The sequence below is a fragment of the Lacerta agilis genome, chromosome 3 (assembly GCF_009819535.1).
Source record: "Lacerta agilis isolate rLacAgi1 chromosome 3, rLacAgi1.pri, whole genome shotgun sequence".
Taxonomy (NCBI): Eukaryota; Metazoa; Chordata; class Lepidosauria; order Squamata; family Lacertidae; genus Lacerta; species Lacerta agilis.
Genome location: NC_046314.1, coordinates 76,811,401 through 76,833,531, shown reverse-complemented (window position 1 = coordinate 76,833,531; position 22,131 = coordinate 76,811,401). Strand labels below are relative to the sequence as shown.

The following is a 22,131-nucleotide window of genomic DNA, read 5'->3' as shown; positions in this document are numbered from 1 at the left end:
CTCATTCAAGCTTCTGGAAGAACGGTATTGCTCTAATGGGGTGGAAGAGGGGATGGGATCCTATTCCTTTCCCCTTTTAAGTCCTAGTATGATTTATTTTGCCCTGCATTGTGCACTATCGTGGGGCAGGGGTGGGGGCACTCAGAAGTGAATATAGTCCTTGTAAGTTCCCTGTAAATATGCATAGGGGACAGAAGTGATCTAAGTAAGATCTAAGTACACCTTCCGTTGCTTTTCACTCCTGCCTTTCTGGGACCAAGAAGCTGTGATCATTTTTTTACCCGGGGGGAGGGGGAGAGAAGAGGCCTTTTGTAACACTGATTAACTTCTGCCTGTGCTTTGCAATTGCAGCTCTGAAAGGCTGCCCCCCCAAAAAAGATATGTATTCCCCCCCCACTTTGATACCTATTACCTTCAAGCTTTTCCATCTCTAAAATCAAGTTTCAGAAGTGTTCAAAGCAGTTCAAATCATATTTAAAATTGCAACAATATCCATATAGTATAAGAAGTCGTCTTTAGTACTTTTGTGGGAGGCAGTCTTGAAAGGTTATTCCATCTTGTTGTTCGGTGTGTGTGTGTGTTTTTTAAAAACACACAGCTTGGCTGAAAGAATTTATCAAATTCCCATAAATGAAGGTTTAGTTTTGTCTTTCTTCTTTGCAGAAAAACTTTTCCAAACAGACTGTGATTCAGCATCAGTTATTGGATGATAATCATCAGCAATGTCTATAATTTAAACATAAAATCATTATTGGCCTTAATGAATTCAAAACCTGTTGATAATTGACTGGCAGCTTCTAACACTTCCATCCCGCACACCCCAGTCACATAAAAAAGCATATACCAGACGCTTCATGTAACTATTCCTCAGCAATGTGCCCTTTTCTGAAGGCTCTGTAGATCACATTAAAACAAAAAACCAATGTGCCCTGCTATGGCTGTTGCATTTTTGTTTCTCATTCTAGCTTTTGACTCATCCGAACTGTGTGTTAAATCTTCCTTCACATCCACTTGATTGGTTATTCTGAATTGATAAATCATTATTTAATCTCAGCCCAATGGTGGAAGAAGAACTACAAAGCTTGGACTATTAAACCATTGTTGATCTTAACCTAGAGACATTGAAACAGTAACAGTTGTATCAAGCACTGTTGCAGAAAATTAATTTAGTTGCCCACCAGTTCAACTATAAAGCCACATGATTGCTTGGAACAGCTCTGCAAAGCTCATGCGGACCGCTAAAAAAGAACTTTGGTTTGACTTTCCCCCTTTGTGTGGCACCCACCCCCACCCCTGGTGCCATATTATACTTGGCCCTTTGTTTGAAGAGATTTACCCTGTATCTTAAGGCCCTGCTTCTTGTGAGAAGCAAGTCCAAAACTCCCATGGCTTTACAGAAGCATTACAGTTCTCTGAATTCAGAGCTGTATATTCTCAGAGGATGACAAGCATTGCATACTTCAGACAAGCATTGCATACTTCAGTTTATCATTCTGGAAAGGGCGAAGAAGGATATTTTAATCTGTAGCCAATTGTTGGGCAGAAGGGCATTCTGCCAAAATACCAGCGTTGGGATTATCTTGTAGTAGACTGCTAATCCATGAGCTAATAGCTTTACCTGATACGCAGATCTTGCAGGATTGAAGGTCTTTTCTTTCTTTTTTTGCAATAATTTCAATCGCATATGTATTTTTAAAATATCGAAACTTTTTGTTTTTTTTAATTTTAAGAAATAAAGCCCTGCAAATTGCCTGTTAAATGGTTGTTAACATTTAATGCAATTGTTAATTTTCATGAAAACTGTTGGGCTAACCTCTTGCTATATTCTTGCATTTACTCTCTTCTGCTCTAGGTTTGATTAGCTCCCTTCCAAGCTGTTATGAAGGCATGTAATGCACATCAACATTTATATAAATATGTCTAATAGTGAAGGATTTTTTAAAAGCCAGCCTAATAGCTACCTTCCACATATATTTCTTAAAAAGGAAGATACTACTGTGCTTTGCTTCTGTGTAAGGTCAAAAGCTTCTGTTGGCCTTTTTATTGCAAAAAAGTATATGAAAGTGAATGTGCAAATCAATACTTAAAGTTATTTTTTTTTATAAGATTGAAGAGCTTTCCTAACCTAAACGTAGGTTGTGTATGTTATCTGGCTAAGAATCTACCCACCTGATTTGTAAAATGGTAATGTGAATGCTTCTCTGTATGTTGTTGTTGTACACCAGTCACTGACTTTCTTCTTGGTCCTCTGATAGTGAATATACTGCTTCAGAACTAAATAGTCATAGTCATGCTCAAGTACAGTTTCACGTTTTGCTGGGACTGTCTGCATTTTTCTATAAAGGCTTTATGAAAAAGATAAAACAATTCAGTAATCTTGTGTTGACACCTGGCTTAGTAAAACATGAGTTGCCTGTAAGAGTAGCCAAATATCTAAATACTTATTCTAATATCCTATTGAAATGGACCATTCAGTTATAATCCAGCTATAGTCTAATAGGCATTAGCAGCATGGCAGCTTACATCCAGACTCATAGTAAGCTATTGTTTGTGCCAACTGAATATCGGGTTCTTGAGGTAGTGCAAATGAGGCTGTGCACTTTGCACTTACCACAGAGTAAACTGCATTGATTTTATTCTGTTGTGGAAGCTTACTGTAATAAGCTAATAAATAGCTTTCAATACTAGCTGGAGGGTTTTTTTTAAGTATCCTCATGAGAAACCTTTACTTATGTATCAAGAATTACATGAGAGTACAAAAGGCCTGTGTTTATACTCAAAAGTATTAACAGTAACTAATGGAGAGTAATGTAGGGCTAATGCACATTCAAACCAGGATTGATCTGGTTGGGAGGGGGAACCCTATGCTTTAACCACTAGTCCACATTTCCTCTCTTCGAGGATTCATTTTTCTTTTTAAGATAGGGTGACAAATTGGCTAGATGAGTCAAATAGACCAAGCTTTACAATCCCTTTTCAAGATCCCCAAACTTTAGCACTCTGGTACTTGTGTGCATTAAATTTCTTTTGTGGGTCAGTGTCTGTTCCTCAACACCAGAAGTATCAAATCCCCATCCAGGTGATGCTAACTCATTCCAAGTATTCTGTGAGCACTTTTGAGGAATTTACATTCAGACTTCACACAGATGTGTGAAGTGACTCTATGCCTTTGCCAAATTAACGGCTTAGGACTTCTGAGTGCTTACTTCAAATACACTTCCTCTTTGCGTGAAAAGCAAAGGCATTATCATTACGTTATTGAATTTATAGCTTAACCTCCCTTCCAAAGGAGCCCAGGGCCACAAACAGATACACAATTTAGAAACAAAACATTCTAGTACGGGTTAGAAAACATTCCAAAAGCAGCCATAGTTGAAAACATTATTCCATCTAGCAATTGCCAGGAACGGTATTCTGCAGCCACCAAATGCCTGGAGAAAGAGAGACTGCTTTCGAATTCTTCCTGGAAGTTTATGATGATGGAAGCAGGTGCACTTCACTAGGGAGGGCTTTCAGCAAGTGGGAAAACCACTACTGAAAAGATTGTCACGGGTCAATAAATACCGGTAATAATAATAAACCAGGCAGCCAACATGGTGCCCTCTAAATGTTGGACTGTTGCTTGCATCATCTTGATTTTGTGGTTGTGCTGGCAAGCTATTCCCATCCACATCACCATTCTGTGGTGTGCACATGCGTGTCCTACCTGTCACAATAAATTTCTAATGTTAAGACAGTAAAGGGCCATATGCAGAATGTCTCGGTGTGCAGTTGCTGCCAACTTCTCATACCTTAATTAAATAGAACACCTAAGGGGTGAGCAGCTGTTCAAAATACATTCCATACCTTCTCTCACTTTCAGGAGGATATTCATAATGAACCCTTGCCGTTTGCCCTGGATAGTAACCAGTGACATCCTTCCCCTGATGTAGAATATACCTAGAAAAAGCAAGGAAAAATCTAGTGGGATTCAGTATTCAATATTCAAATTCTGTGCTGAGATTTGCTGCCTGAAATTCTATACATCTCTACAAATAATTATTAGTGAACTGTTTAAATATGCCACAAAACTTGTTGTCTTCTGGAGCTGTGTTTGTTAGTACAGTATATTGTCAAGTCCTGTGTAGGACAATTGCAATTTCTCAAGTTCCTTGTAGATGCACTTTTTTGATTGTTGTATACAAGGTTAAATGTTTTCATTTTTTTTTTACATTAATTAATTAGGCCTGGTTTTTTTTAAATTAAAATATTCTCCAGATTGCCAGGTGATAGTACAGGGATTATCAAAGTACATGAAATGCAAATTTTAAAATTCAGATGTTCTCAAATACTGTTCTTGAGCCTTTATAATAAGGATTTGCCAGACAGGCTTGAACTTGCTTGGTTAGTGCAATGTTTTGTGAAATCCTGAACCTGTTTCTGAAGGAACTGGGCTTTGTTTTTGATACTTTACCCTGGAGGCATTTGTGGTGATGGATCTACAAATTGTCGCAGTCTTATTGCTGTACCCGCCATTACAACCCCTGGGAAAAAAGAGTATAGAACGTTAATGTCTCTTGTTACTAATTCAGTATTTATTCAAAATATAAAGTCCCAGTTATAATCCTGGTTTGGAAATCTGTTGAAAGAACTATTTGGCTTAGGTAAATTAATATTCTGAGTGAAAATCAACATCTTTCCCAGAAACTTACCTTCTAAAACTGTACTTTTACAGAAAGCTCTTTTGTGGAGGTAAGTTAGATGATGTTCTTATTTCATAAACCTAGAAATAAATGCATAAATAAGCATAAATGCAATATATGATCAATTGACATCACACTTCACCAGTTAACCACCAGTTTTTAAAAATACAGAATAGCTTTACCCATTTCAATTGCTTAGCACTGGGGGGGGCACTGACCTCATGAAGGGGCTTTGAAGAACACGCCTGCAACTCGCTCTGCCCCCTAGACAGTAACACATATTTTGTCCATGCCCTCTGAGTGACACATGATTGACATGAGGGGAGCCTGTACCCATAAAATCCATAGGGTCCCTTCCGTCTGGTGCCAATGGCATATCAGCTGGTCCATGCCTGTAGGGCAAGGATAGCCAACACATGGCTTCAATATGTTATCAGTCTACAACTCCCATCATCCCCAGCTCACATGGCCAATGAACTAGAATGATGGGAGCTGTAGTCCAACAGCATCTGCTGGGCAACACATTGACTATTCCTTATTCAGAGGGTGAAGATAGTCTGGTATTTTCTCAGAAGCCCCTTCACATGTTTTGTACCAATGTGTACAAGACTGAAGATAATTTTTGATAAACATTCATCTCTAAATTGTACCTATTCTTTATAAAACAAGTAAAAAGAGACTACATTTTGCCCAAGTTTCAAATTGCTTTCTGTTTCAATGGTACGCATTTGGCTGGTTTTGACATTTCTGCCAGTATCCAAGCCCAGACCGCTTTCTTCCTGTAGGAACATTTGAAACATGCCACTGTTATTCTATGCTAGGTGCTGTATCTTAGTACAAGAGGGGGAAAATCTACTGATCGGTCTCAAGGCCAGATGTTTTGGATCCCAGCCATTATTTTAAGATATGACCAGTGGCCTTATATGTTTCTAAAAAGATCTAGAGTTTATAGACCTTGGAATTGGATGAATTACTAGAACCATCTACTTTATATCTTAATGTATCAGTAACAAGCTTTCACTTGGAAGAATGAGTCATGGCTGGCTTGTACAAATGTTGACTCACTAGCATTTGGAAAATATTATAGATTATGCTGTCTGTCAACTGCACCAGCAAATTATGTTTTGGCCACACCATGGTAGCCTCCAGACAGGCAAATGTTTAAACCTCTGTGTCTAGGATGAATCAGAGGCCAAGCTGTAGAAAATTCTAGGTCTCTGTCCTAAGTAAATAAAAGCTCTTCCTATGTTGGCTCTAAATAACAGATGACATAATATTGCTGTTCCATCTTTCACAAACACAGTCCCAGTTGAAAACTAAATAATATGACACTTTGGTTCTTAATATGCACCTTAACTGCTGTGTGCAGTGCAGTCATTGGCTGGAGTGGAATATCCCAAGCTGGATGCATGGCAGAGGGAGAAAGTTATTTTGTTGGTTCTCCCTCTCCATGCCTCACAAAAACCAGCATTGGAAGGTTGGTGGCCCTAAGACAGAATGGGAAGTGACAATGGGGCAGCGGTGTAGTGCGGCATTGGCAAAAATGGGCTTCTCTTTCCACCCATGGAGTAGAAACCTCCACTGGATCTAACATACGTACTTCCACGAACAGAAGGAGCTCTTCTATTTGTGGAACAGCAGGTCTGAATCCAACCCATAGTCTACAAAATATTTTCAAGTTTTGTTATTTCACTCATCTTTGGAACATGTAGCAGGATGGTGTTTAAAAGTGACAAATCCAATCAAACACACACACAGTGTGAGCTGTTGAGATCTGCTGTTATATTTACCAACATTTTCATGTTCCTTGACAGCCAGTTATGCTCAACAGTTGCCTTCATAATTGTCAGCGATGCCATGAGAGCTTTCATTTCCCCTTCATGCCACACGTCAACATTTTCTGATTTAGCTTTTACCCCTTTCCTGTAAATTCTAGAAGAACTTGTTGATTTACATGCTCTCTAGTCAAGTGTCATTTTCGGTGTGACACTTCTATGCACCGATAACGATTTTGTACAAGTAAATGTCATGCTATACAAATTAAGAGATCATAAAAGTTATATGTGGGTATTTATACACAAACGATGGGTTGGAACCTTTGCAGATTTTACCCAAAAGCTCTTGGTGCACTTCATAAAATCTTGAAATGATGTCCACTTGCTTGGTCAACATACTTCTTTTTTAAAACTAGTGCATTCCATCACTTAGGAGTATATATAACTCTTGGGAGCATTGTCTGCAAACTTAGGAGAAATAATTTGTGCCACCTCTCTCTCTCTCTCTCTCTCTCTCTCTCTCTCTCTCTGTGTGTGTGTGTGTGTGTGTGTGTGTTTAATGAGTGGGATTTTTGCTGTCTTATTGTTGGTTTTTAATTATTACATTGTTTTCAGTATGTTCTTGTAAGCCACAAGGAAATGTTTGTTTATGGCTATATTAATGTAACCCAGTGTTACTTGAGCAGGCTTCACCTCCCCTTTCAACCCTTGGCGGAACCCCCCCCCCCCAGAAAGCACCCTTCTCTCAGGGTCTCCCAATCCTCTGGAAGGTGGAAGCAGTAGTCTGTTCTGCTCATATAAAGACAGCACTAGATACAATTTTTAAAAAATTAGGGCAGGTTTCACAGAAATTATATTTCTCTTGCTAGATATTCAACCCATTATATATTGCTATAGAGGTGGAATGGATTATATGCGGTCACAGAACTGTGCCATGGCCTTGCCATTTTTTTCTTATAAACCCCCCTAATTAACCTTTTGATCTAAATAATGTTCTGTTCGCTATCACAGCCAGAGTCTTCTGCTTCTTTGGATGGGTTTTTTTTTTGGTTTTTTTTTGGATTAATTCCATATTGAAGTTATTTTTACCACACTTATCTGCCAGACTCAATTATGACTCATGGTCATTGGAGTGAGCTATTTTGTAAGGGCGCAGGCAAAATATCGCACATAGTAGCCAGCTTGCTTGAATTCAAAAGCAGCATTTGATAGATCTCTGGAATTTGCAGTGTGCATCAGCAGAACCTTGGATTAATGCTCTGCTCACCAAACAATCTGTTTGTAATGGTCTGCATTTCCTTTTGCTCCCTTTTCCAGTGCTGATCTGAGATATCAGTAATGAATACCAGTGCCTGCAGTCTTCAATGATACCTTGAAATCATTGTATCTTGTTACTATAATTTTAAAAAGTTTTGGCTTGAAAAGAAGGTTCCAATTTCAAGCTATTGCAATAAAAAATGCATGGGACAAAATATCTCTGGCGATATTGAGGCTGCATTCCGGGGATCCAAAATCATGTACAGTGGTGCCCAGCTAGATGAAAATAATTCGTTCTACGAGTGTCTTCGTAGAGTGAATTTTTCGTCTAGTGAAGCGGCAATGCAGTGCAGAGGTTTTCGCGCCAAAAAAAAAAATTCGTCTTGCGAGGCAGCCCCATTGACTTTTTCGTCTTGCGGGGCAGCCTTCCGCTAGCGAATGCCGTTCGTCTAGTGAGTTTTTCATCTAGAGAGGCATTCGTCTAGCGGGGCACCACTGTATAGCCAGAGCAGCCCCCACAACCACCCCCATGTGACCCCTATTTTTCCAGAGCAGAAATAGACCTTGGCTTACGTGCAAGCAAAGGTGCCAACTTGAATAAAATGGGGGGGGGGGAATTGATCACATCAAGTTGTATCTAGTGCAGAGTTCTAGTGCAGCTGCACTCCCCCCCTCCCCACACTGATTTTGGAGGTTCACAGGGGAGGGGGAGTGCAGGGCAGAATTTTGTTCCACTCGGACAAGTCTCTTGTGACGGAATAACGGGAACGTTGTGTCGTTTCACTTATGAAAGATGAAGGAAAATGCGCCACTGGTGCCCTTCTTGGCAGAGTTTGCAGTGTGGAGAGAAGCAATTTAAGAGGATGTCAGAAACCAAATAATTCAGGTTGGCTCTGTGATACAAAACCATTTGTCCCAGAATAACAGTCCTTGCTGATGCAGCAAATCTCTTCTAATGTGCAACCGCTGGAAAGAACGAATACAAACGTAGCTTCTCCAACTTAGTTTGTAGGAGGGGATTAAATTTTTCATGAAGGTAATCTGTAGTAAATTTGTATTGGGGCTCAGCCCTGACACCTTGTTTTCAATGTCAAGGATTAATCATGAAATACATGAAAAAGGGGGGAAAAACGCTCTTGAATAAGCTGAGCACATTTACCGGGTATATGACCACTGAGGAAGTGCAGAATCCTGGCACATCAGCAACTAAAGGATCTCCAGATCAGAAAGTGCTGTTTCCAGACTGACTTGAGAGCCTGGTATTGTTTTATTTTTCTTAAGCACTAACGTCCATACAATTTAATAATATGTCTAGTTGCAGGACACAAGTAATCTTCTAAAGTGATGTTTCCTCGTTCTACAAGGTTGTGTATGGATAGACTCTCTTACCTCTTGAAGGGGAAAGATGGGGAGTTCAAACGAAAATGTAAACCACCCACCTCTGCAGGATGATGAAAGAAAATTGCATCCTTGCCTGAGGCCATGAACTCAAGGTCTGTGTAGCATTGTGATGCAAGTGCTATTGTGATGCAGTAGATACAATCAGTTGGGAAGTGCTGGGAAGAATTCAGAGTCACGCACAGCTGCGATTTATTCACAAACGTTCATGTTAGGAACAGCTAGATCTGGGATCAGTATGACATAGTGAATAGTATATCGTAAGGGTAGGAAAATAAAATCCCCATCATCATTGGGCTGATGGGAGATGGAGCCCAACTGGAGGGCCATGAGTTCCCCACCACTGGCTTAAAAGGGTTAGGACTAAATGAGAATAATTGTCAACTGTTTCATGCACACAAAAATAAAGAAAACAACTATCGATACTATGGAGGCAAAACCAGCAAAACGTAAAAACCAGTGCGTAGAGAAGCTTATTTTTTGTTTTCATGTGTAGCCTGGGGCTGACGTCAGCGCCAACTGCAGGCCACATATGAAAACAATTTAATTGAGATTTCATAGATTCGAACAGACCACCGCCACCATTTACCTACTCTGGTTTAGTTCAGGCATAAACTAAACTGTGGTTTGCTACTGCATGAATGAGCTATGTACATGCACACTTCCCCCCTTACTTAGTTCATTCTAATTCAAATAGCACAAGTGCTGTTTTGCAATTCCATCAAAACTAGTACTTGCTCTCCAAAGCAAGCTTGCGAGCCATAGCTCATTTCTGGCTTGGGCGAATACCAAAATGTAGAGTAAAAGTATACACTCAGGAAAAGGCTTCAGTCCCCCCCCTTGCAGTGCTTTCTTTGGCCCTTTTTACCCCACCTACTGCTAGCAAGACTTTCAGGATTTGAACGGTGAGGACTGATGTGCTCTTCTTTTGCTTGCCTCTCCCACATACTGTACCTGTCAAAGGATTCCTTCAGTGCCATGTTTCACTGAGAGGGCCCAAAATAGATGGAATCAAAAGTTTTCATTTGATGGATGGTGAAGCACCAGCTCACATTTAGATGCCAATGCTAAATGTGTGTGTGTGTGTGTGTGTGTGTGTGTGTGTGTCTATCCACCAACAACTAAACTTGAACATCTGCCAAAAGTATCACAATATTATGGCCAGTGATGTGCTGACACAACAGTTGGTTTGCCTTGTTCTTCTAAGCACTTTTTTGCTGGCACAACAAATTTTAGGGCAAAGCTGTAAAAGAGCGATTCACAGATGACTAGCAGTGATGCAGTCTCATAAGCATTGGTGGAATTTCACCAATTTCAGTGATGTGCAAATCCCATTCACCCGTTAAATTACACGCTGAAGCTTACGCAGTACATTAGGGGCACCCAACAATGATAAAATCTAAAGGTTAGATTTCAAGGATAAAACATTGTAGGCCCATTTTTCACAGTTGCTTTCACCTATACATAACATAGCTTGCTGCCAAATTGATGCGACAGAACTTTAAACGGCTTACAGCATAAATCAGAATCTAGTAGCAGTACATTGGCCGTGATTATGAACATGAATTAAGACGAAAACAAATCCTGTACTGGGAGTTCTGGACATATCTATTTCATTCGACCTGAATATTTTGCATTTTTGTAGTGATGAAAATTGACCAGCTTTATGAAGACACAGCTGTTACATTGTGCTGGCCAGGCTTGCTTTTGGAGTTCCCTGGCCTTTGTGAAGAGGACCACCTTCCCTGTGAACTAATCCTATACTGCTCTTTATTTGTATTTATTTATTATTACAATTATATCCTACCTTTTCTCCAAGGAGTTCAAGGTGGCATACGTGGGTTTCCCCCCTCCTCATTTTATCCTCACAACAACCCTGTGAGGGAGGGCATGCTGAGAGATTGTGACTGGCTCAAGGTCACCTAGCAAGCTTCATGGCTGAGTGGGGATTTGAACTCTGGTCTCTTAGGTCCCAACACAACACAACACCCAGGAATATGTGGCAATATTTCAAATCACATGGTGGGGTGTTTTTTTTATTTTTTATTTGATTGAGCTGTCACCCCTTGTCCTGGTAAAATGCTCATCATGTGGACACTCCTTCTTTGGAGGTTTTTAAGCAGAGGTTGGATGGCCATCTGTCATGGATGCTTTAGCTGAGATTCCTGCATGGCAGGGGGTTGGACTAGATGGCCCTTGGGGTCCCTCCCAACTCTACAATTTTATGATTCTATGATTTTGTAAGTAACATAAAATTATAGCCTTGGGATATGGCTGCTGCACTCTGGGTAAATGTGTGAATGGGACAGTCCCCCCCCCAATAAGTATTGAATATGGATTTTCTTCATCCATCCACAAAGAGCAGTGCTCACAAACTATGAACTGAATATATCAACAGAGTGGGTCTTAGCAGAATTGTGTACATGCTGAATTATTACATAATCAAATTACTAATAATAGGAAATTCTAGTACTGTACACATTATTATGTCACCACCTTAATAGTAATTCCGCCTACATCTATCTTCAGATCAGTTAAAACAACCCACTCAAGTTTAAAATACTCTTACTAGCATCTTTCTATACAAAGACTCCTTAAACATGAGATTAGGGTCAACACAGTTCTGACAATAATGTTTTGATAGGGATAATTAGGTGTTCTGGTGCTTACTTGAATTAGTTTAATAGGTACACATGGTGACCTACACATTTGTGACAAAGATGAATTAGCTATTTATTTAACGATGACTTTCCTCTATCTGAAACTGGAATTTGTTACTGAATTGCAGTTGTGGAATGGATTAATGTGCTGGGGTGGGGGTAGGTACTTTGGAAAGGAAAACTGGCAGGGCAACTGTTGCAATTTGTTGGAATGTGTGGGACTTTAATGAACTATTTATAACAAAACACCCAAATGCCTCACTTGAAAGGTTAGATATACCCAAATCTGGAGGAGGCAAAGGGTTAGTACACTCTGTAAAAATCAGGTTTCAAAACTGCGAAAATTATTTTGGAACATCTGCTCACCTGGTTCCATAAGCAGGTACTTGGTTATCCTCGGTCACCCTGTTAAGTGAACCTGAAAATAAAAAGGATTGCATGCAAAGATATCTGGAAGCCTTCAGAGACTGAAAGATCCAGTTACACCCATTCCCACCACCCTTCTGAGCAATACCCCTCCCCACTCCCTCACCATATTTAAGGATCTGGTGACTTCTGTTTCAGTGTATCTGAAGAAGTGTGCATGCACACGAAAGCTCATACCAAGAACAAACTCAGTTGGTCTCTAAGGTGCTACTGGAAAGAATTTTTGATTTTGTTTTGAAAGATCCAGGTGAGACTTCAAGGATTGGGGGCAGGACGTCTAGGGCATGTACAAAATATCACACAAATAAGTTACTTCATTAAGGTTTGTTGGCATTTAAACAGTTTTAAAGATACAGTGGTACCTCGGTTTTCGAATGTAATCCATTCCGGAAGACTGTTCGAGTTCTGAAATGTTCGAAAACGGAAAACTCAATAGCTGACAGATAGGCCTCAGGATCTTGCACTCAGCGGAAGCCATGTGGCATGTTCGACTTCCGAGGCGTGTTTGAACACTGAAGCATTTACTTCTGGATTTACGGTGTTCGAAAATTGAAATGTTCATCAACTGAGATGTTTGAAAACCGAGCTACCAGTGGAGAGAGAGAGAGATGTTTAATCAGAGCAGCAGTGCCTAAAAGCCAGAATGGTGGGAGAGAGGACAGTGGCCTCTTTTGGTCAAATTTAAGTAATGCAGCCAGACCTACCTGCATAGAAATAAAAGTTGTGTAGCATATTGGATAAAACATTGGACTGCTGGGTAAGGGTGTTCAAATCTGTTTTGGTTTCTCTCAGTTTCTCATTTCTCTTAAGTTCAGTTTGCCTTTATTTCCACATAAGTTTGAGGATCTTTTTTTTTTTAAGTCCCCATCAAAATGCATTAGTGTTCAGCACAAATTTCTCTTAATATGCACATTTTAATGCAATTTTGCCTGATATAATTATTTTGGCAAGAAATTTCCTGTAATATAATGAATTTTGTATGCTGTTTTCAATAATGTATGTATTTTTATACACACTTTGCCCCAGTGTAAGCATTTTGTACACATCTGTTGGCTGGAGAACTGCACTGCAAAATTTAGAGAAGTGCAAATGTCAAAGGATGACTGTGTTTCAGTTTGTGCATTGTTTCAGAAAGTCTGGATTAGGGCAGGTCACCTTTAAATGAGCTGTGAGTCAAATCGCCCATCCCTACCTACTAGGTGGCCTTGGGCCTGTCATTCTCTCTGAGCCTCACCTTACTGCACAGGGCTTTTGTGAGCAGCCAAGGGAGAATAACATGATATGCCATTTTGAGCTGTTTAGATGAAGGCTTGGATCAAAACGTAACAAAACTAGAAGTCAAAATAGGAGAGTACACAAAGAAGTGGCTCTAAATGCCTCAACCTCCAAGAGTTGTTAAATTACAACTCCCATAATCCCTGGCCATGCTAGAGCAATCCCTTCCTACTACCACAAATAAAATAAAATAAAATAGGGAGAATCAGAAGGAAACAAATATTTTCTTGATTTGGTGAGGAAACAAAATGCTGAATGGTGCACTGTCCAGATGAAACTTGCTGACAGGAGTGCGTTGCTTACTTTTTGACAGATGACATCATGCATCATGGGTAGGGATGGGGGATAAATTCAGTTCAGTTCACATTTGAAGGCAAATCTATCAAATCCATACAGCTGTCTACCAGCTCCATCCGGAACGTAGGCTGAGACCTTACCTGCCCACAGACTGTCTGGCCAGAGTGGTGCATGCTCTGGTTATCTCCCGCTTGGACTTCTGCGATGCATTCTATGTGGGGCTACCTTTGAAGGTGACCCAGAAACTACAACTAATCAAGAATGAAGCAGCTGGACTGGTGACTGGAGGTGGCTGCCGTGACCATATAACACCAGTCCTGAAAGACCTACATTGGCTCCCAGTACGTTTCCGAGCACAATTCAAAGTGTTGGTGCTGACCTTTAAAGTAAGGTTACCAGATTTTTTTCAATGAATCCAGGGACACTTTTCAACTTTCTACTAAATAGATGGATTTTGTCAGGGGACTGATTTGTAAATCCGGGGACTGTCCCTGGAAAACAGGGATGTCTGGTAACCTTAATTTAAAGCCCTAAATGGCTTTGGCCCAGTATACCTGAAGGAGCATCTCCACCCCCATCGTTCAGCCCGGACACTGAGGTCCTCCTCAGAGGGCCTTCGGCAGTTCCCTCCCTGCGAGAAGTGAGGTTACAGGGAATGCCCCGTGGAATGCCCTCCTATCAGATGTTAAGGAAATAAACAACTATCTGACTTTTAGAAGACATCTGAAGGCAGCCCTGTTTAGGGAAGTTTTAAATGTTTGATGTTTTAGCGTGTTTAGCGTATTCTGTTGGGAGCTGCGCAGAGTGGCTGGGGAAACCCAGCCAGATGGGCGGGTATAAATACTAAATTCTTCTTCTTCTTCTTCTTCTTCTTCTTCTTCTTCTTCTTCTTCTTCTTCTTCTTCTTCTTCTTCTTCTTCTTCTTCTAAAACAATATGAATCAAAACATAGCCATCCTTTGAAATGTGCACTTACCTGAATTTTGCAATGCAACTCTCCAAGATGAAAAGCTGAAGGTGTCCTGGGCAGGCCGCAATTTACCCCCCCCCCCCGGCGGACCTGAGCACGCCCATTGGCTGGCCAGGACTGCCCCTTGGGGAATTCCCACATCCAGGCCTGCCTGCTATTGGCCAATCTGCAGGCAGGCCTGCAATGCTCTCCAGCCAGCTGCCAAATCATGAATGTGGCTGTGGCCAGGCCGCAATGTCACCTGACCATTAAACGTAAATGGATCTCTCCAACCAATGTTTACAAAAATGCACATATTAAGTAAAAGTGTGCATAAAAATGAAAATATTGGTGAAAATAAAATCCAAAAATGCATCAGAATCGGGGGAAATTGGTTGCAAAATGTTAAGGCAAAACTGCATACCACAATGTGTTTTATTAGGAGAAATTGGCATGAAATCAGAGTTCCTAAAATTGAAGCTTTTCTGTTTCATACCATAATCTATGCCTATGCATACTTAGGTACTTGCTTGTGTATCTACTTCTGGAAGCCAGATAGCTTTTGAGATTTGCCTACAGGACAGCTAGGATGTTTTTTGTTGTTTTTGTTTTAAAATGATTTATTAAATATCCAGTTAGAGTGGTGGTAGTGCTAGCTATCCAGTTTTGTGATTGCTGAATGTTTTAGATATGGTAACTGGGGTTGAACACAAGTGAAGGTTAGTAAGAAAAGGCGTTTTTCAACACCCACTCAGCCTGCAAGCTCCGTAGTGAGCTCCCCACAACCACAATGGCATATATTACAGTATGTGAATTGCTCCTTCTATGGTTAAACTCAGAGATTGTGATTGAATGTAAGGTAAGGGAGGAAGTGAACTTTGGAGCATGTCAGGCTGAAGTCATTTAGCATGTTCATCTCTATTTCTCTGTAACAGCCAAACCAGGGGAGGCTATGAATGCCCTAAACCTAAAGTGGTGTCAGGATGCAGTCGTGGGCTGGATAAGACCTGATAAATTGACTGTATTCTGACAAGAGGGTGACTCTAGGGATGCATGGTGCCAAGATTTCTGAACTGGCTTGGGCACCTGCCCAGGATGTGGTTGCACTCCCTCTGAAGGAGTATCTTTTGGTGATGTTCTTACATCCATCACTGTCACTAGTGGCTAGGAATGCCCATTATCAATTTTTGTCAGGGAGGGAACCATTCCTGGGCAGGGGTAGCCTTCCTACAGTAGCCTATGAACTGGTGACCTGAGAATTAGGCTACTGTAACGTGCTATATGTGGGCCTACCCTTCCACCTGGTTCAGAAGCTGCAGCTAGTGCAAAAACCAGTTGCTAGGGTGCTTTGTGGGACATCCAGGTTTACGCACATACTGCTGCAGCATTGATAGATCTGCTAGTTGCCTATTAGCTACAAAGTTCAGTTTTGTTGATGACATTGAAAGCCCCAAACAACTTGGGAGCAGGCTACCTGTACCAGTACAGACCAAGCCAGCAGATGGTCACTTGGTGACATATGGAAGTGGACCTTCTCAGTGTTGCTATATACTCCTCACTGGAATGTCCATCCTTGGGTAATTCATGAGGCACAGACAATAAAAGCATTTAAGTCTGTACCTCTTAAAGACTTGCATGCTTACCCAACCTTTCCTGGACTCTGACCAGTGCTTTTTTTCTATGGGGATGCAGGGGGACGCATACCCCTAAACGTTTTGTGAAACTTTGTCCATTTGTCCATTTACTGTATTTATTTTTCCTGATTTGAACTATAAAATGGTGATTTTTTTCAGTCAAAATGAGAGTACCCCTAAACATTTTTTTAAAAGAAAAAAGCACTGCCTGTGATTCTTAATGTTTAATTCTCTGTTTCTGTGTACTACCTAGTTTTATCTGTTTTGAACTAGTTTTTATGTAAGCCACTTAGATATTTTTTTTTATTATATTGGGTGACATAATGTTTTTACACATAAATAAATGTTATAGAAAGAAATGAGACTAGTAAGGTTCTATATCGCAAAACAGGGTCGTAGTAGAGGAAACAGGTAATGTTTTTATACTTTAAAGAGGACCCTTTCTGTGCCAGCTTGCCATTCAAGGAATCTCTTTGTCTCTGTCCTGGAACTTAAGTATATGGCAGAGGATTCTGGGAAGCATTCTAAATTGTCCAGTTGGTTCAAAGGAATTTCTTTCCAGGCTTGTTGGGCCTTGTCCCACTGCAAGCCACACCCAAGTTTCCACCATGGGTGAAAACTGTATGGGAAAACTGCCTATTTCACATTATATTTCAGAGAAGCGTGTCCACCTCCATTACGGATCTTCTTTGTGAAGACACCTGATAACATTGACTGAGGAACCTCAGTGTTTGCTGGAAATAACTTGGAAAGCAGTGCTGAAGGAGTACAGAAGAAATGTTTGGTGACTTTAACATGCCAACGAAAAGAAAATGTGCATTTGTTTGACCACCAGATGGTGTCGTTGCTTCAAAGATGGAACGCAGTCTTGTTTTTGGTAGCGCTAGAGGGCTGTAGTCGATTGTTTTTAAAGTACTTTTTAAAGTAGATGCTTTTTTGCTTTTTTGTTGCTTGAAAAAAACAACAACCCACAAATCTTGACATTGCTAAGTTCAATGAATCAAACCCAACTCTGTCTAATTTGTCCAGCTCCACCCTGGCTGCAGCAAATGCAAATAAATGAAGTTGCTTCAGAAGACTGAAAACAGTGTAGTTATTGTTTGGTTTGGCTCTGTTTGCCAATAAACATCAAAACATAGTTTGGAGCATGGAGTACTACTGTCATAGAGAACTTTTGTTCCATGTTTTTTCTGGTAGGTTTCCAGATCTAAGCCATGTTGGCATTTGAACGTAGGCAGACAGAAGCATTTCATTCAGTTCTCATTGGCCCAAGAGGCAGCACAGTGTGTTCAGTTCTGATCTGACAGCCGATCACATCAACTGTCAAAGTGTTACTTCCCGCCATGGAGAGTCATGATCGAGGAGCTTAAGATAAATCTGTAAAGCTTGGCAAAGACAAAAGATGTAAACGAGTGGTTGTTTTTCTGTGTCATACAATAGAAGTAAAACGGAGACAAGCTTGCCTCTGAATCTGAGCGACAAATTTTTGCATGGACATGAATCGGAGTGTGTTCACACATTGCAAATTGGCAAGAGGCAGATTTGTGAGTGAATTTGGGCTTTTAATTAATAACATTTGCATCCCGTGCTTCTTTCAAGGGCTGCTCACATGGGGCTTCTACCATGTTATCCTCACAATAACCCTGCGTGGTAGGTCTCCTAATTAAAGATCTGGCACAACTACAATATCACAATGACTTTTAACTTCATGTTGCCATGTAGAAACTTGTTCGTCTTCCTGTAGCTAGGAAATGCATGTCTGAAAGGGAAACTCAGGAATGCCATCTCCTCACGGAGGAGGTGTACAAATTCACTTTTTGTGCATGACCACATTTTGAAGAGAGTTCTTGTTCATCTGCTTTTCACCACGTATTAAAATTTACAAAGCCATTGCTAGGGTCACTGCTTTTAACAACAGTGATAAAACGGAATTAAAATAACAAAAACCCTTGAGGATGTTTAATTGCCATTTTGTGTACCATGCAAATAAATTAAAATTCAAACAAAAATAAATAAAAAGGGAGAATTAACATAGGGAAGGAGGACATGGTTTAAGGCGCCTTGGCCACATAAATGGGACAAATGAATGTATTGGACTGTCAGCTATGATATAATTACAGGTAGGTAGCTGTGTTGCTCTGCTGTAGTCAAAACAAAATTAAAAATTAAAAAATTCCTTCCAGTAGCACCTTAGAGACCAACTAAGTTTGTTCTTGGTATGAGCTTTCGTGTGCATGCACATTTCTTCAGATACACTGAAGCAGAAGTCACTAGACCCTTATATATAGTGAGAGGGTGGGGAGGGGTATGACTCAGAAGGGTGGTGGGAATGGGTGTTAGGCTGATAGCTGTGGTAAACCTGTTGACGACTGTTAACGACTGCAATTAGTCTTACAGGAAAAAGCAAGGGGTGAGAAGGTCTCTATATTGGACAAACAGGCTAAACCCTACGCCAAAGGATAAATGGACATAAATCTGACATCAGGAATCACAAGACAGAGAAACCAGTAGGAGAACACTTCAATCTCCCAGGACATTCTATACAAGATCTCAAAGTAGTTGTCTTATTAAAAAGGAATTTCAGAAATAGACTAGAAAGAGAAGTTGCTGAATTACAACTCATTACCAAACTTAAAACCATGGAGAGACCTGGTCTGAATAGAGACATTGGATTCTTATCTCATTATACATGACAAAGCTATTTTTAACCTTCTTACCCCTTGCTTTTTCCTTTTTTTTTTGCAGTTGTTAAGAGTCGTCAACAGGTTTACCACAGCTACCGGTATCAGCCTATCACCCATTCCCACCACCCTTCTGAGTCATACCCCTCCCCACGCTCTCACTATATATAAGGGTCTGGTGACTTCTGTTTCAGTGTATCTGAAGAAGTGTGCATGCACATGAAAGCTCATACTAAGAACAAACTTAGTTGGTCTCTAAGGTGCTACTGGAAGGAACTTTTTATTTTATTTTGTTTTAGCTATGATGTAAAAGTGTCAAGAAAAACTGACCAAATGCTCTCATATTTTTGTTCTTTGTACTCAGGTTGACCCATTGCCAGCTCAAAGAAGGAAAGGGCATGCAAATCATTCTTCTATTGTTGTATGGAAGGCGATGGCTTCTCCATACAGTGGTGAAGCACACCATGCAGCCGGCTGACCCTCGTGACACATGACCCATAGTTGCTGGAGTCACTGCTTGAACAATTGGGCCCATCTGTCTCTCAGGGATTCAGAGTATTCATTGTATATTCCTGACAGACTGATCCTATGACTCAGTGCTCTGCATCTGAAATACACAGGATCTGATTTAAATATTCCTCTGCTGGTGCTGTATGCAACAGGTGCTGAAACACGAGGGACCAAATCAGACCTCTGCTTGAGCACTTGCATCGCAGCTGTTATGAGCATTCTGGGCTGGCATTTCCACTCCAAGTGGCATCTAGGATCTGGTGTAAGATGTAAGCATTGTTGAATTGTTTGGAGACATTGACCATGAATCTTCCAAATTCATGGAAGTGAGGAATTGTCCTGAAAATCCAACACAAATGAGTGAATTATAGTACCTGAAACTAAAACAGAATGGACTGGCTATACCAGAAATTTGTAGAATACAGTACAAATATATCCAGATATACAATCTTTAGAAAAGTCAGAATATGTTATACCAGCAGTAGGGAACCTATGGTCTTCCAGATGATGTTGGACTCCCATATCCATGAACCCCAGCCAGCATGAGTCATTAAGAGTTTGGGTTTATTTAGATTTCCTAGAAATAATTTATCCTTATTACTGCTTGGGTGGAATATTCCATTGTAATAAACTGGAAAAGAGGAAGAGATTTCAATATCTAAAACGGGGTGGATTAGGGGTGTTCAGCAAATAAATTATGGATTCTCTGGCTTTTCCCAATAGCTTTTTATCCTAGTATGGGTATTCCTGGATGTGGGTGGTGCTGTGGGTTAAACCACTGTGCCACTTGGGCTTGCCGATCGAAAGGTTGGAGGTTCGAATCCCTGCGACGGGGTGAGCTCCCATTACTCGGTTCCAGCTCCTGCCAACCTAGCAGTTCGAAAGCATGCCAGTGCAAGTAGATAAATAGGTACCGCTCCAGCAGGAAGGTAAACGGTGTTTCCGTGCGGTGCTCTGGTTTTGCCAGAAGTGGCTTAGTCATGTTGGCCACATGACCCAGAAAAACTGTCTGCAGAAGTGGACAAACGCTGGCTCCCTCGGCCTTTAAAGTGAGATGAGTGCCGCAACCCCAGAGTCATTCGTGACTGGACTTAATTGTCAGGGGTCGCTTTACCTTTACCTTTAAGAGAAGAACAATTTCTGTATTATATCACCATTGAAATAAGATTGCCCATTAAGAGTAGATACAAGTAAAACTTACACGACACCATAAAAGATAGTGCCAAATAAGGGTTTTATATTGGTGCACTCTCTTTTGGTGTATTTCTTGAGACTGTCTTGGTTTGACACATCAGGAAGTTTATTAATAGGCTAGATCTGCTTCTTGTGGGCTTGTAACTCTGGTTTCTAAAGACCTTTGCATTTTGATTTGAACCATTGAATTTTGGATATAAATTGGCTTGTGACATGTGATAAACCACTGAGATGTTATGAAAGAAGGAAAATATTCCGCCTGACTGCTTTGTAAAAAACAAAACAAAAATGAAACAAAACCCACATGTTTTTAATGATGCTGCTGATAGAACCTACAAGGTATAAACTGATTCAGTCACAGCTACAGGGCATAAACAGGATTAAATGTAAAGAGTATCAACAGTTTAAAAGGACAAACACAAAAATGATTTTTGGATACTATATAATCATCCCAGTCTAAAGACAAAGCTGATGTAAGCTGACGATATGATGTTCCATCTATTGAACTCGGTGTCTTTGGAGCTTTGTCTAAGGATGAACCTGTGCACCTTTCAGAAGCAAATATTAACATTTTAACTTGGGCATGATGGAGCGGCATTGGGGTGGGAAGAGTTAAGACAGCTGCAGGTGAGGAATTGATGTGTTTTGGTTGGTTTTCTGTTGTATGGGGCACTTTTACGGATTATTTTTAATCTGTTCCTCCCTGATCTAAGAATTAAAATCAGTGCGCTATATGAGCATCCAACATTTATTGAATTGCGATTCAACTGCAGGACTGGGGGGGGGGGTGAGAAAGTGGCCAGCTAGTCCACAATCTTGGCCCAGTTCCTGTTCTCAACTTTATGCAAGACACACCAGAGGGAGTTTTATTTCTTTGGTTAAAAGCATTTTTACCCCGCTCTTCAACCAAAAAGGGTCCCAGACTTGCTTACATAACATCAGTAACAAAGACGACAGTCCCTGTCTTCCTGCTTAAAATCTAAATGACAGGGCAGAAAAGGACAAGAGGAAGAGGAGGGAAAAGGAAAACAAATAAACTCAGGCACCAGCTCTTAAAGGCTCATGTTTCTTATAATGACCAGCTTGAATGGAAACAGTTCAAGGAGACTGGGAGCCTAACAGAGATGGGCTGTCAGCAGAGCTTGTGGGGCAGTCCTACTTCCCAACCCTTTATCTGCTGCAGCCTGAGAGAATGGGCTGCTGCCAGGCAACAGCTCAGGGACTGGGAGAGCCCAGTGGTGTGTTGACATCTGGGGAACTTGGGCAATACTAAGATCATGTGAGGACAGGCTGGTCTCTGGCAGGGAGTTGCCTCCACGGCAATGTGTTGCTGTTTCCATAAGTCACAGCACTTAATGCTTGGATTCCTATGTCATCCTAGCCCAAAAGCTGAG

General features: G+C 40.7%; 1 protein-coding gene across 1 annotated transcript; it reads right to left on the bottom strand.

Moving 5' to 3' along the window:
• Positions 1-497: 497 nt before the first annotated feature.
• C3H1orf100 (chromosome 3 C1orf100 homolog) lies at positions 498-10,196 on the bottom strand. The gene is made up of 6 exons (XM_033144381.1): positions 10,067-10,196; positions 4,692-4,762; positions 4,454-4,523; positions 3,847-3,939; positions 2,170-2,345; positions 498-726 (listed from the first exon to the last, which is right to left on the bottom strand). The coding sequence occupies exons 3-6, from the start codon at positions 4,513-4,515 to the stop codon at positions 617-619; spliced, it is 441 nt and encodes a 146-aa protein (XP_033000272.1). The 5' UTR covers positions 4,516-4,523; positions 4,692-4,762; positions 10,067-10,196; the 3' UTR covers positions 498-616.
• Between the last annotated feature and the right edge of the window lie 11,935 nt (positions 10,197-22,131).

Excerpts from the sequence above, each read along its gene's own strand:
- C3H1orf100 (XM_033144381.1), bottom strand. The coding sequence starts at position 4,515 with ATGGCGGGTACAGCAATAAGACTGCGACAATTTGTAGATCCATCACCA. Across the intron at positions 3,940-4,453 it reads TCACCACAAATGCCTCCAGG|GTATATTCTACATCAGGGGA; the intron begins GTAAAGTATCAA and ends TGCTTTTTCTAG. Across the intron at positions 727-2,169 it reads ATTACCATTTTACAAATCAG|ACATTGCTGATGATTATCAT; the intron begins GTGGGTAGATTC and ends TTTAAATTATAG.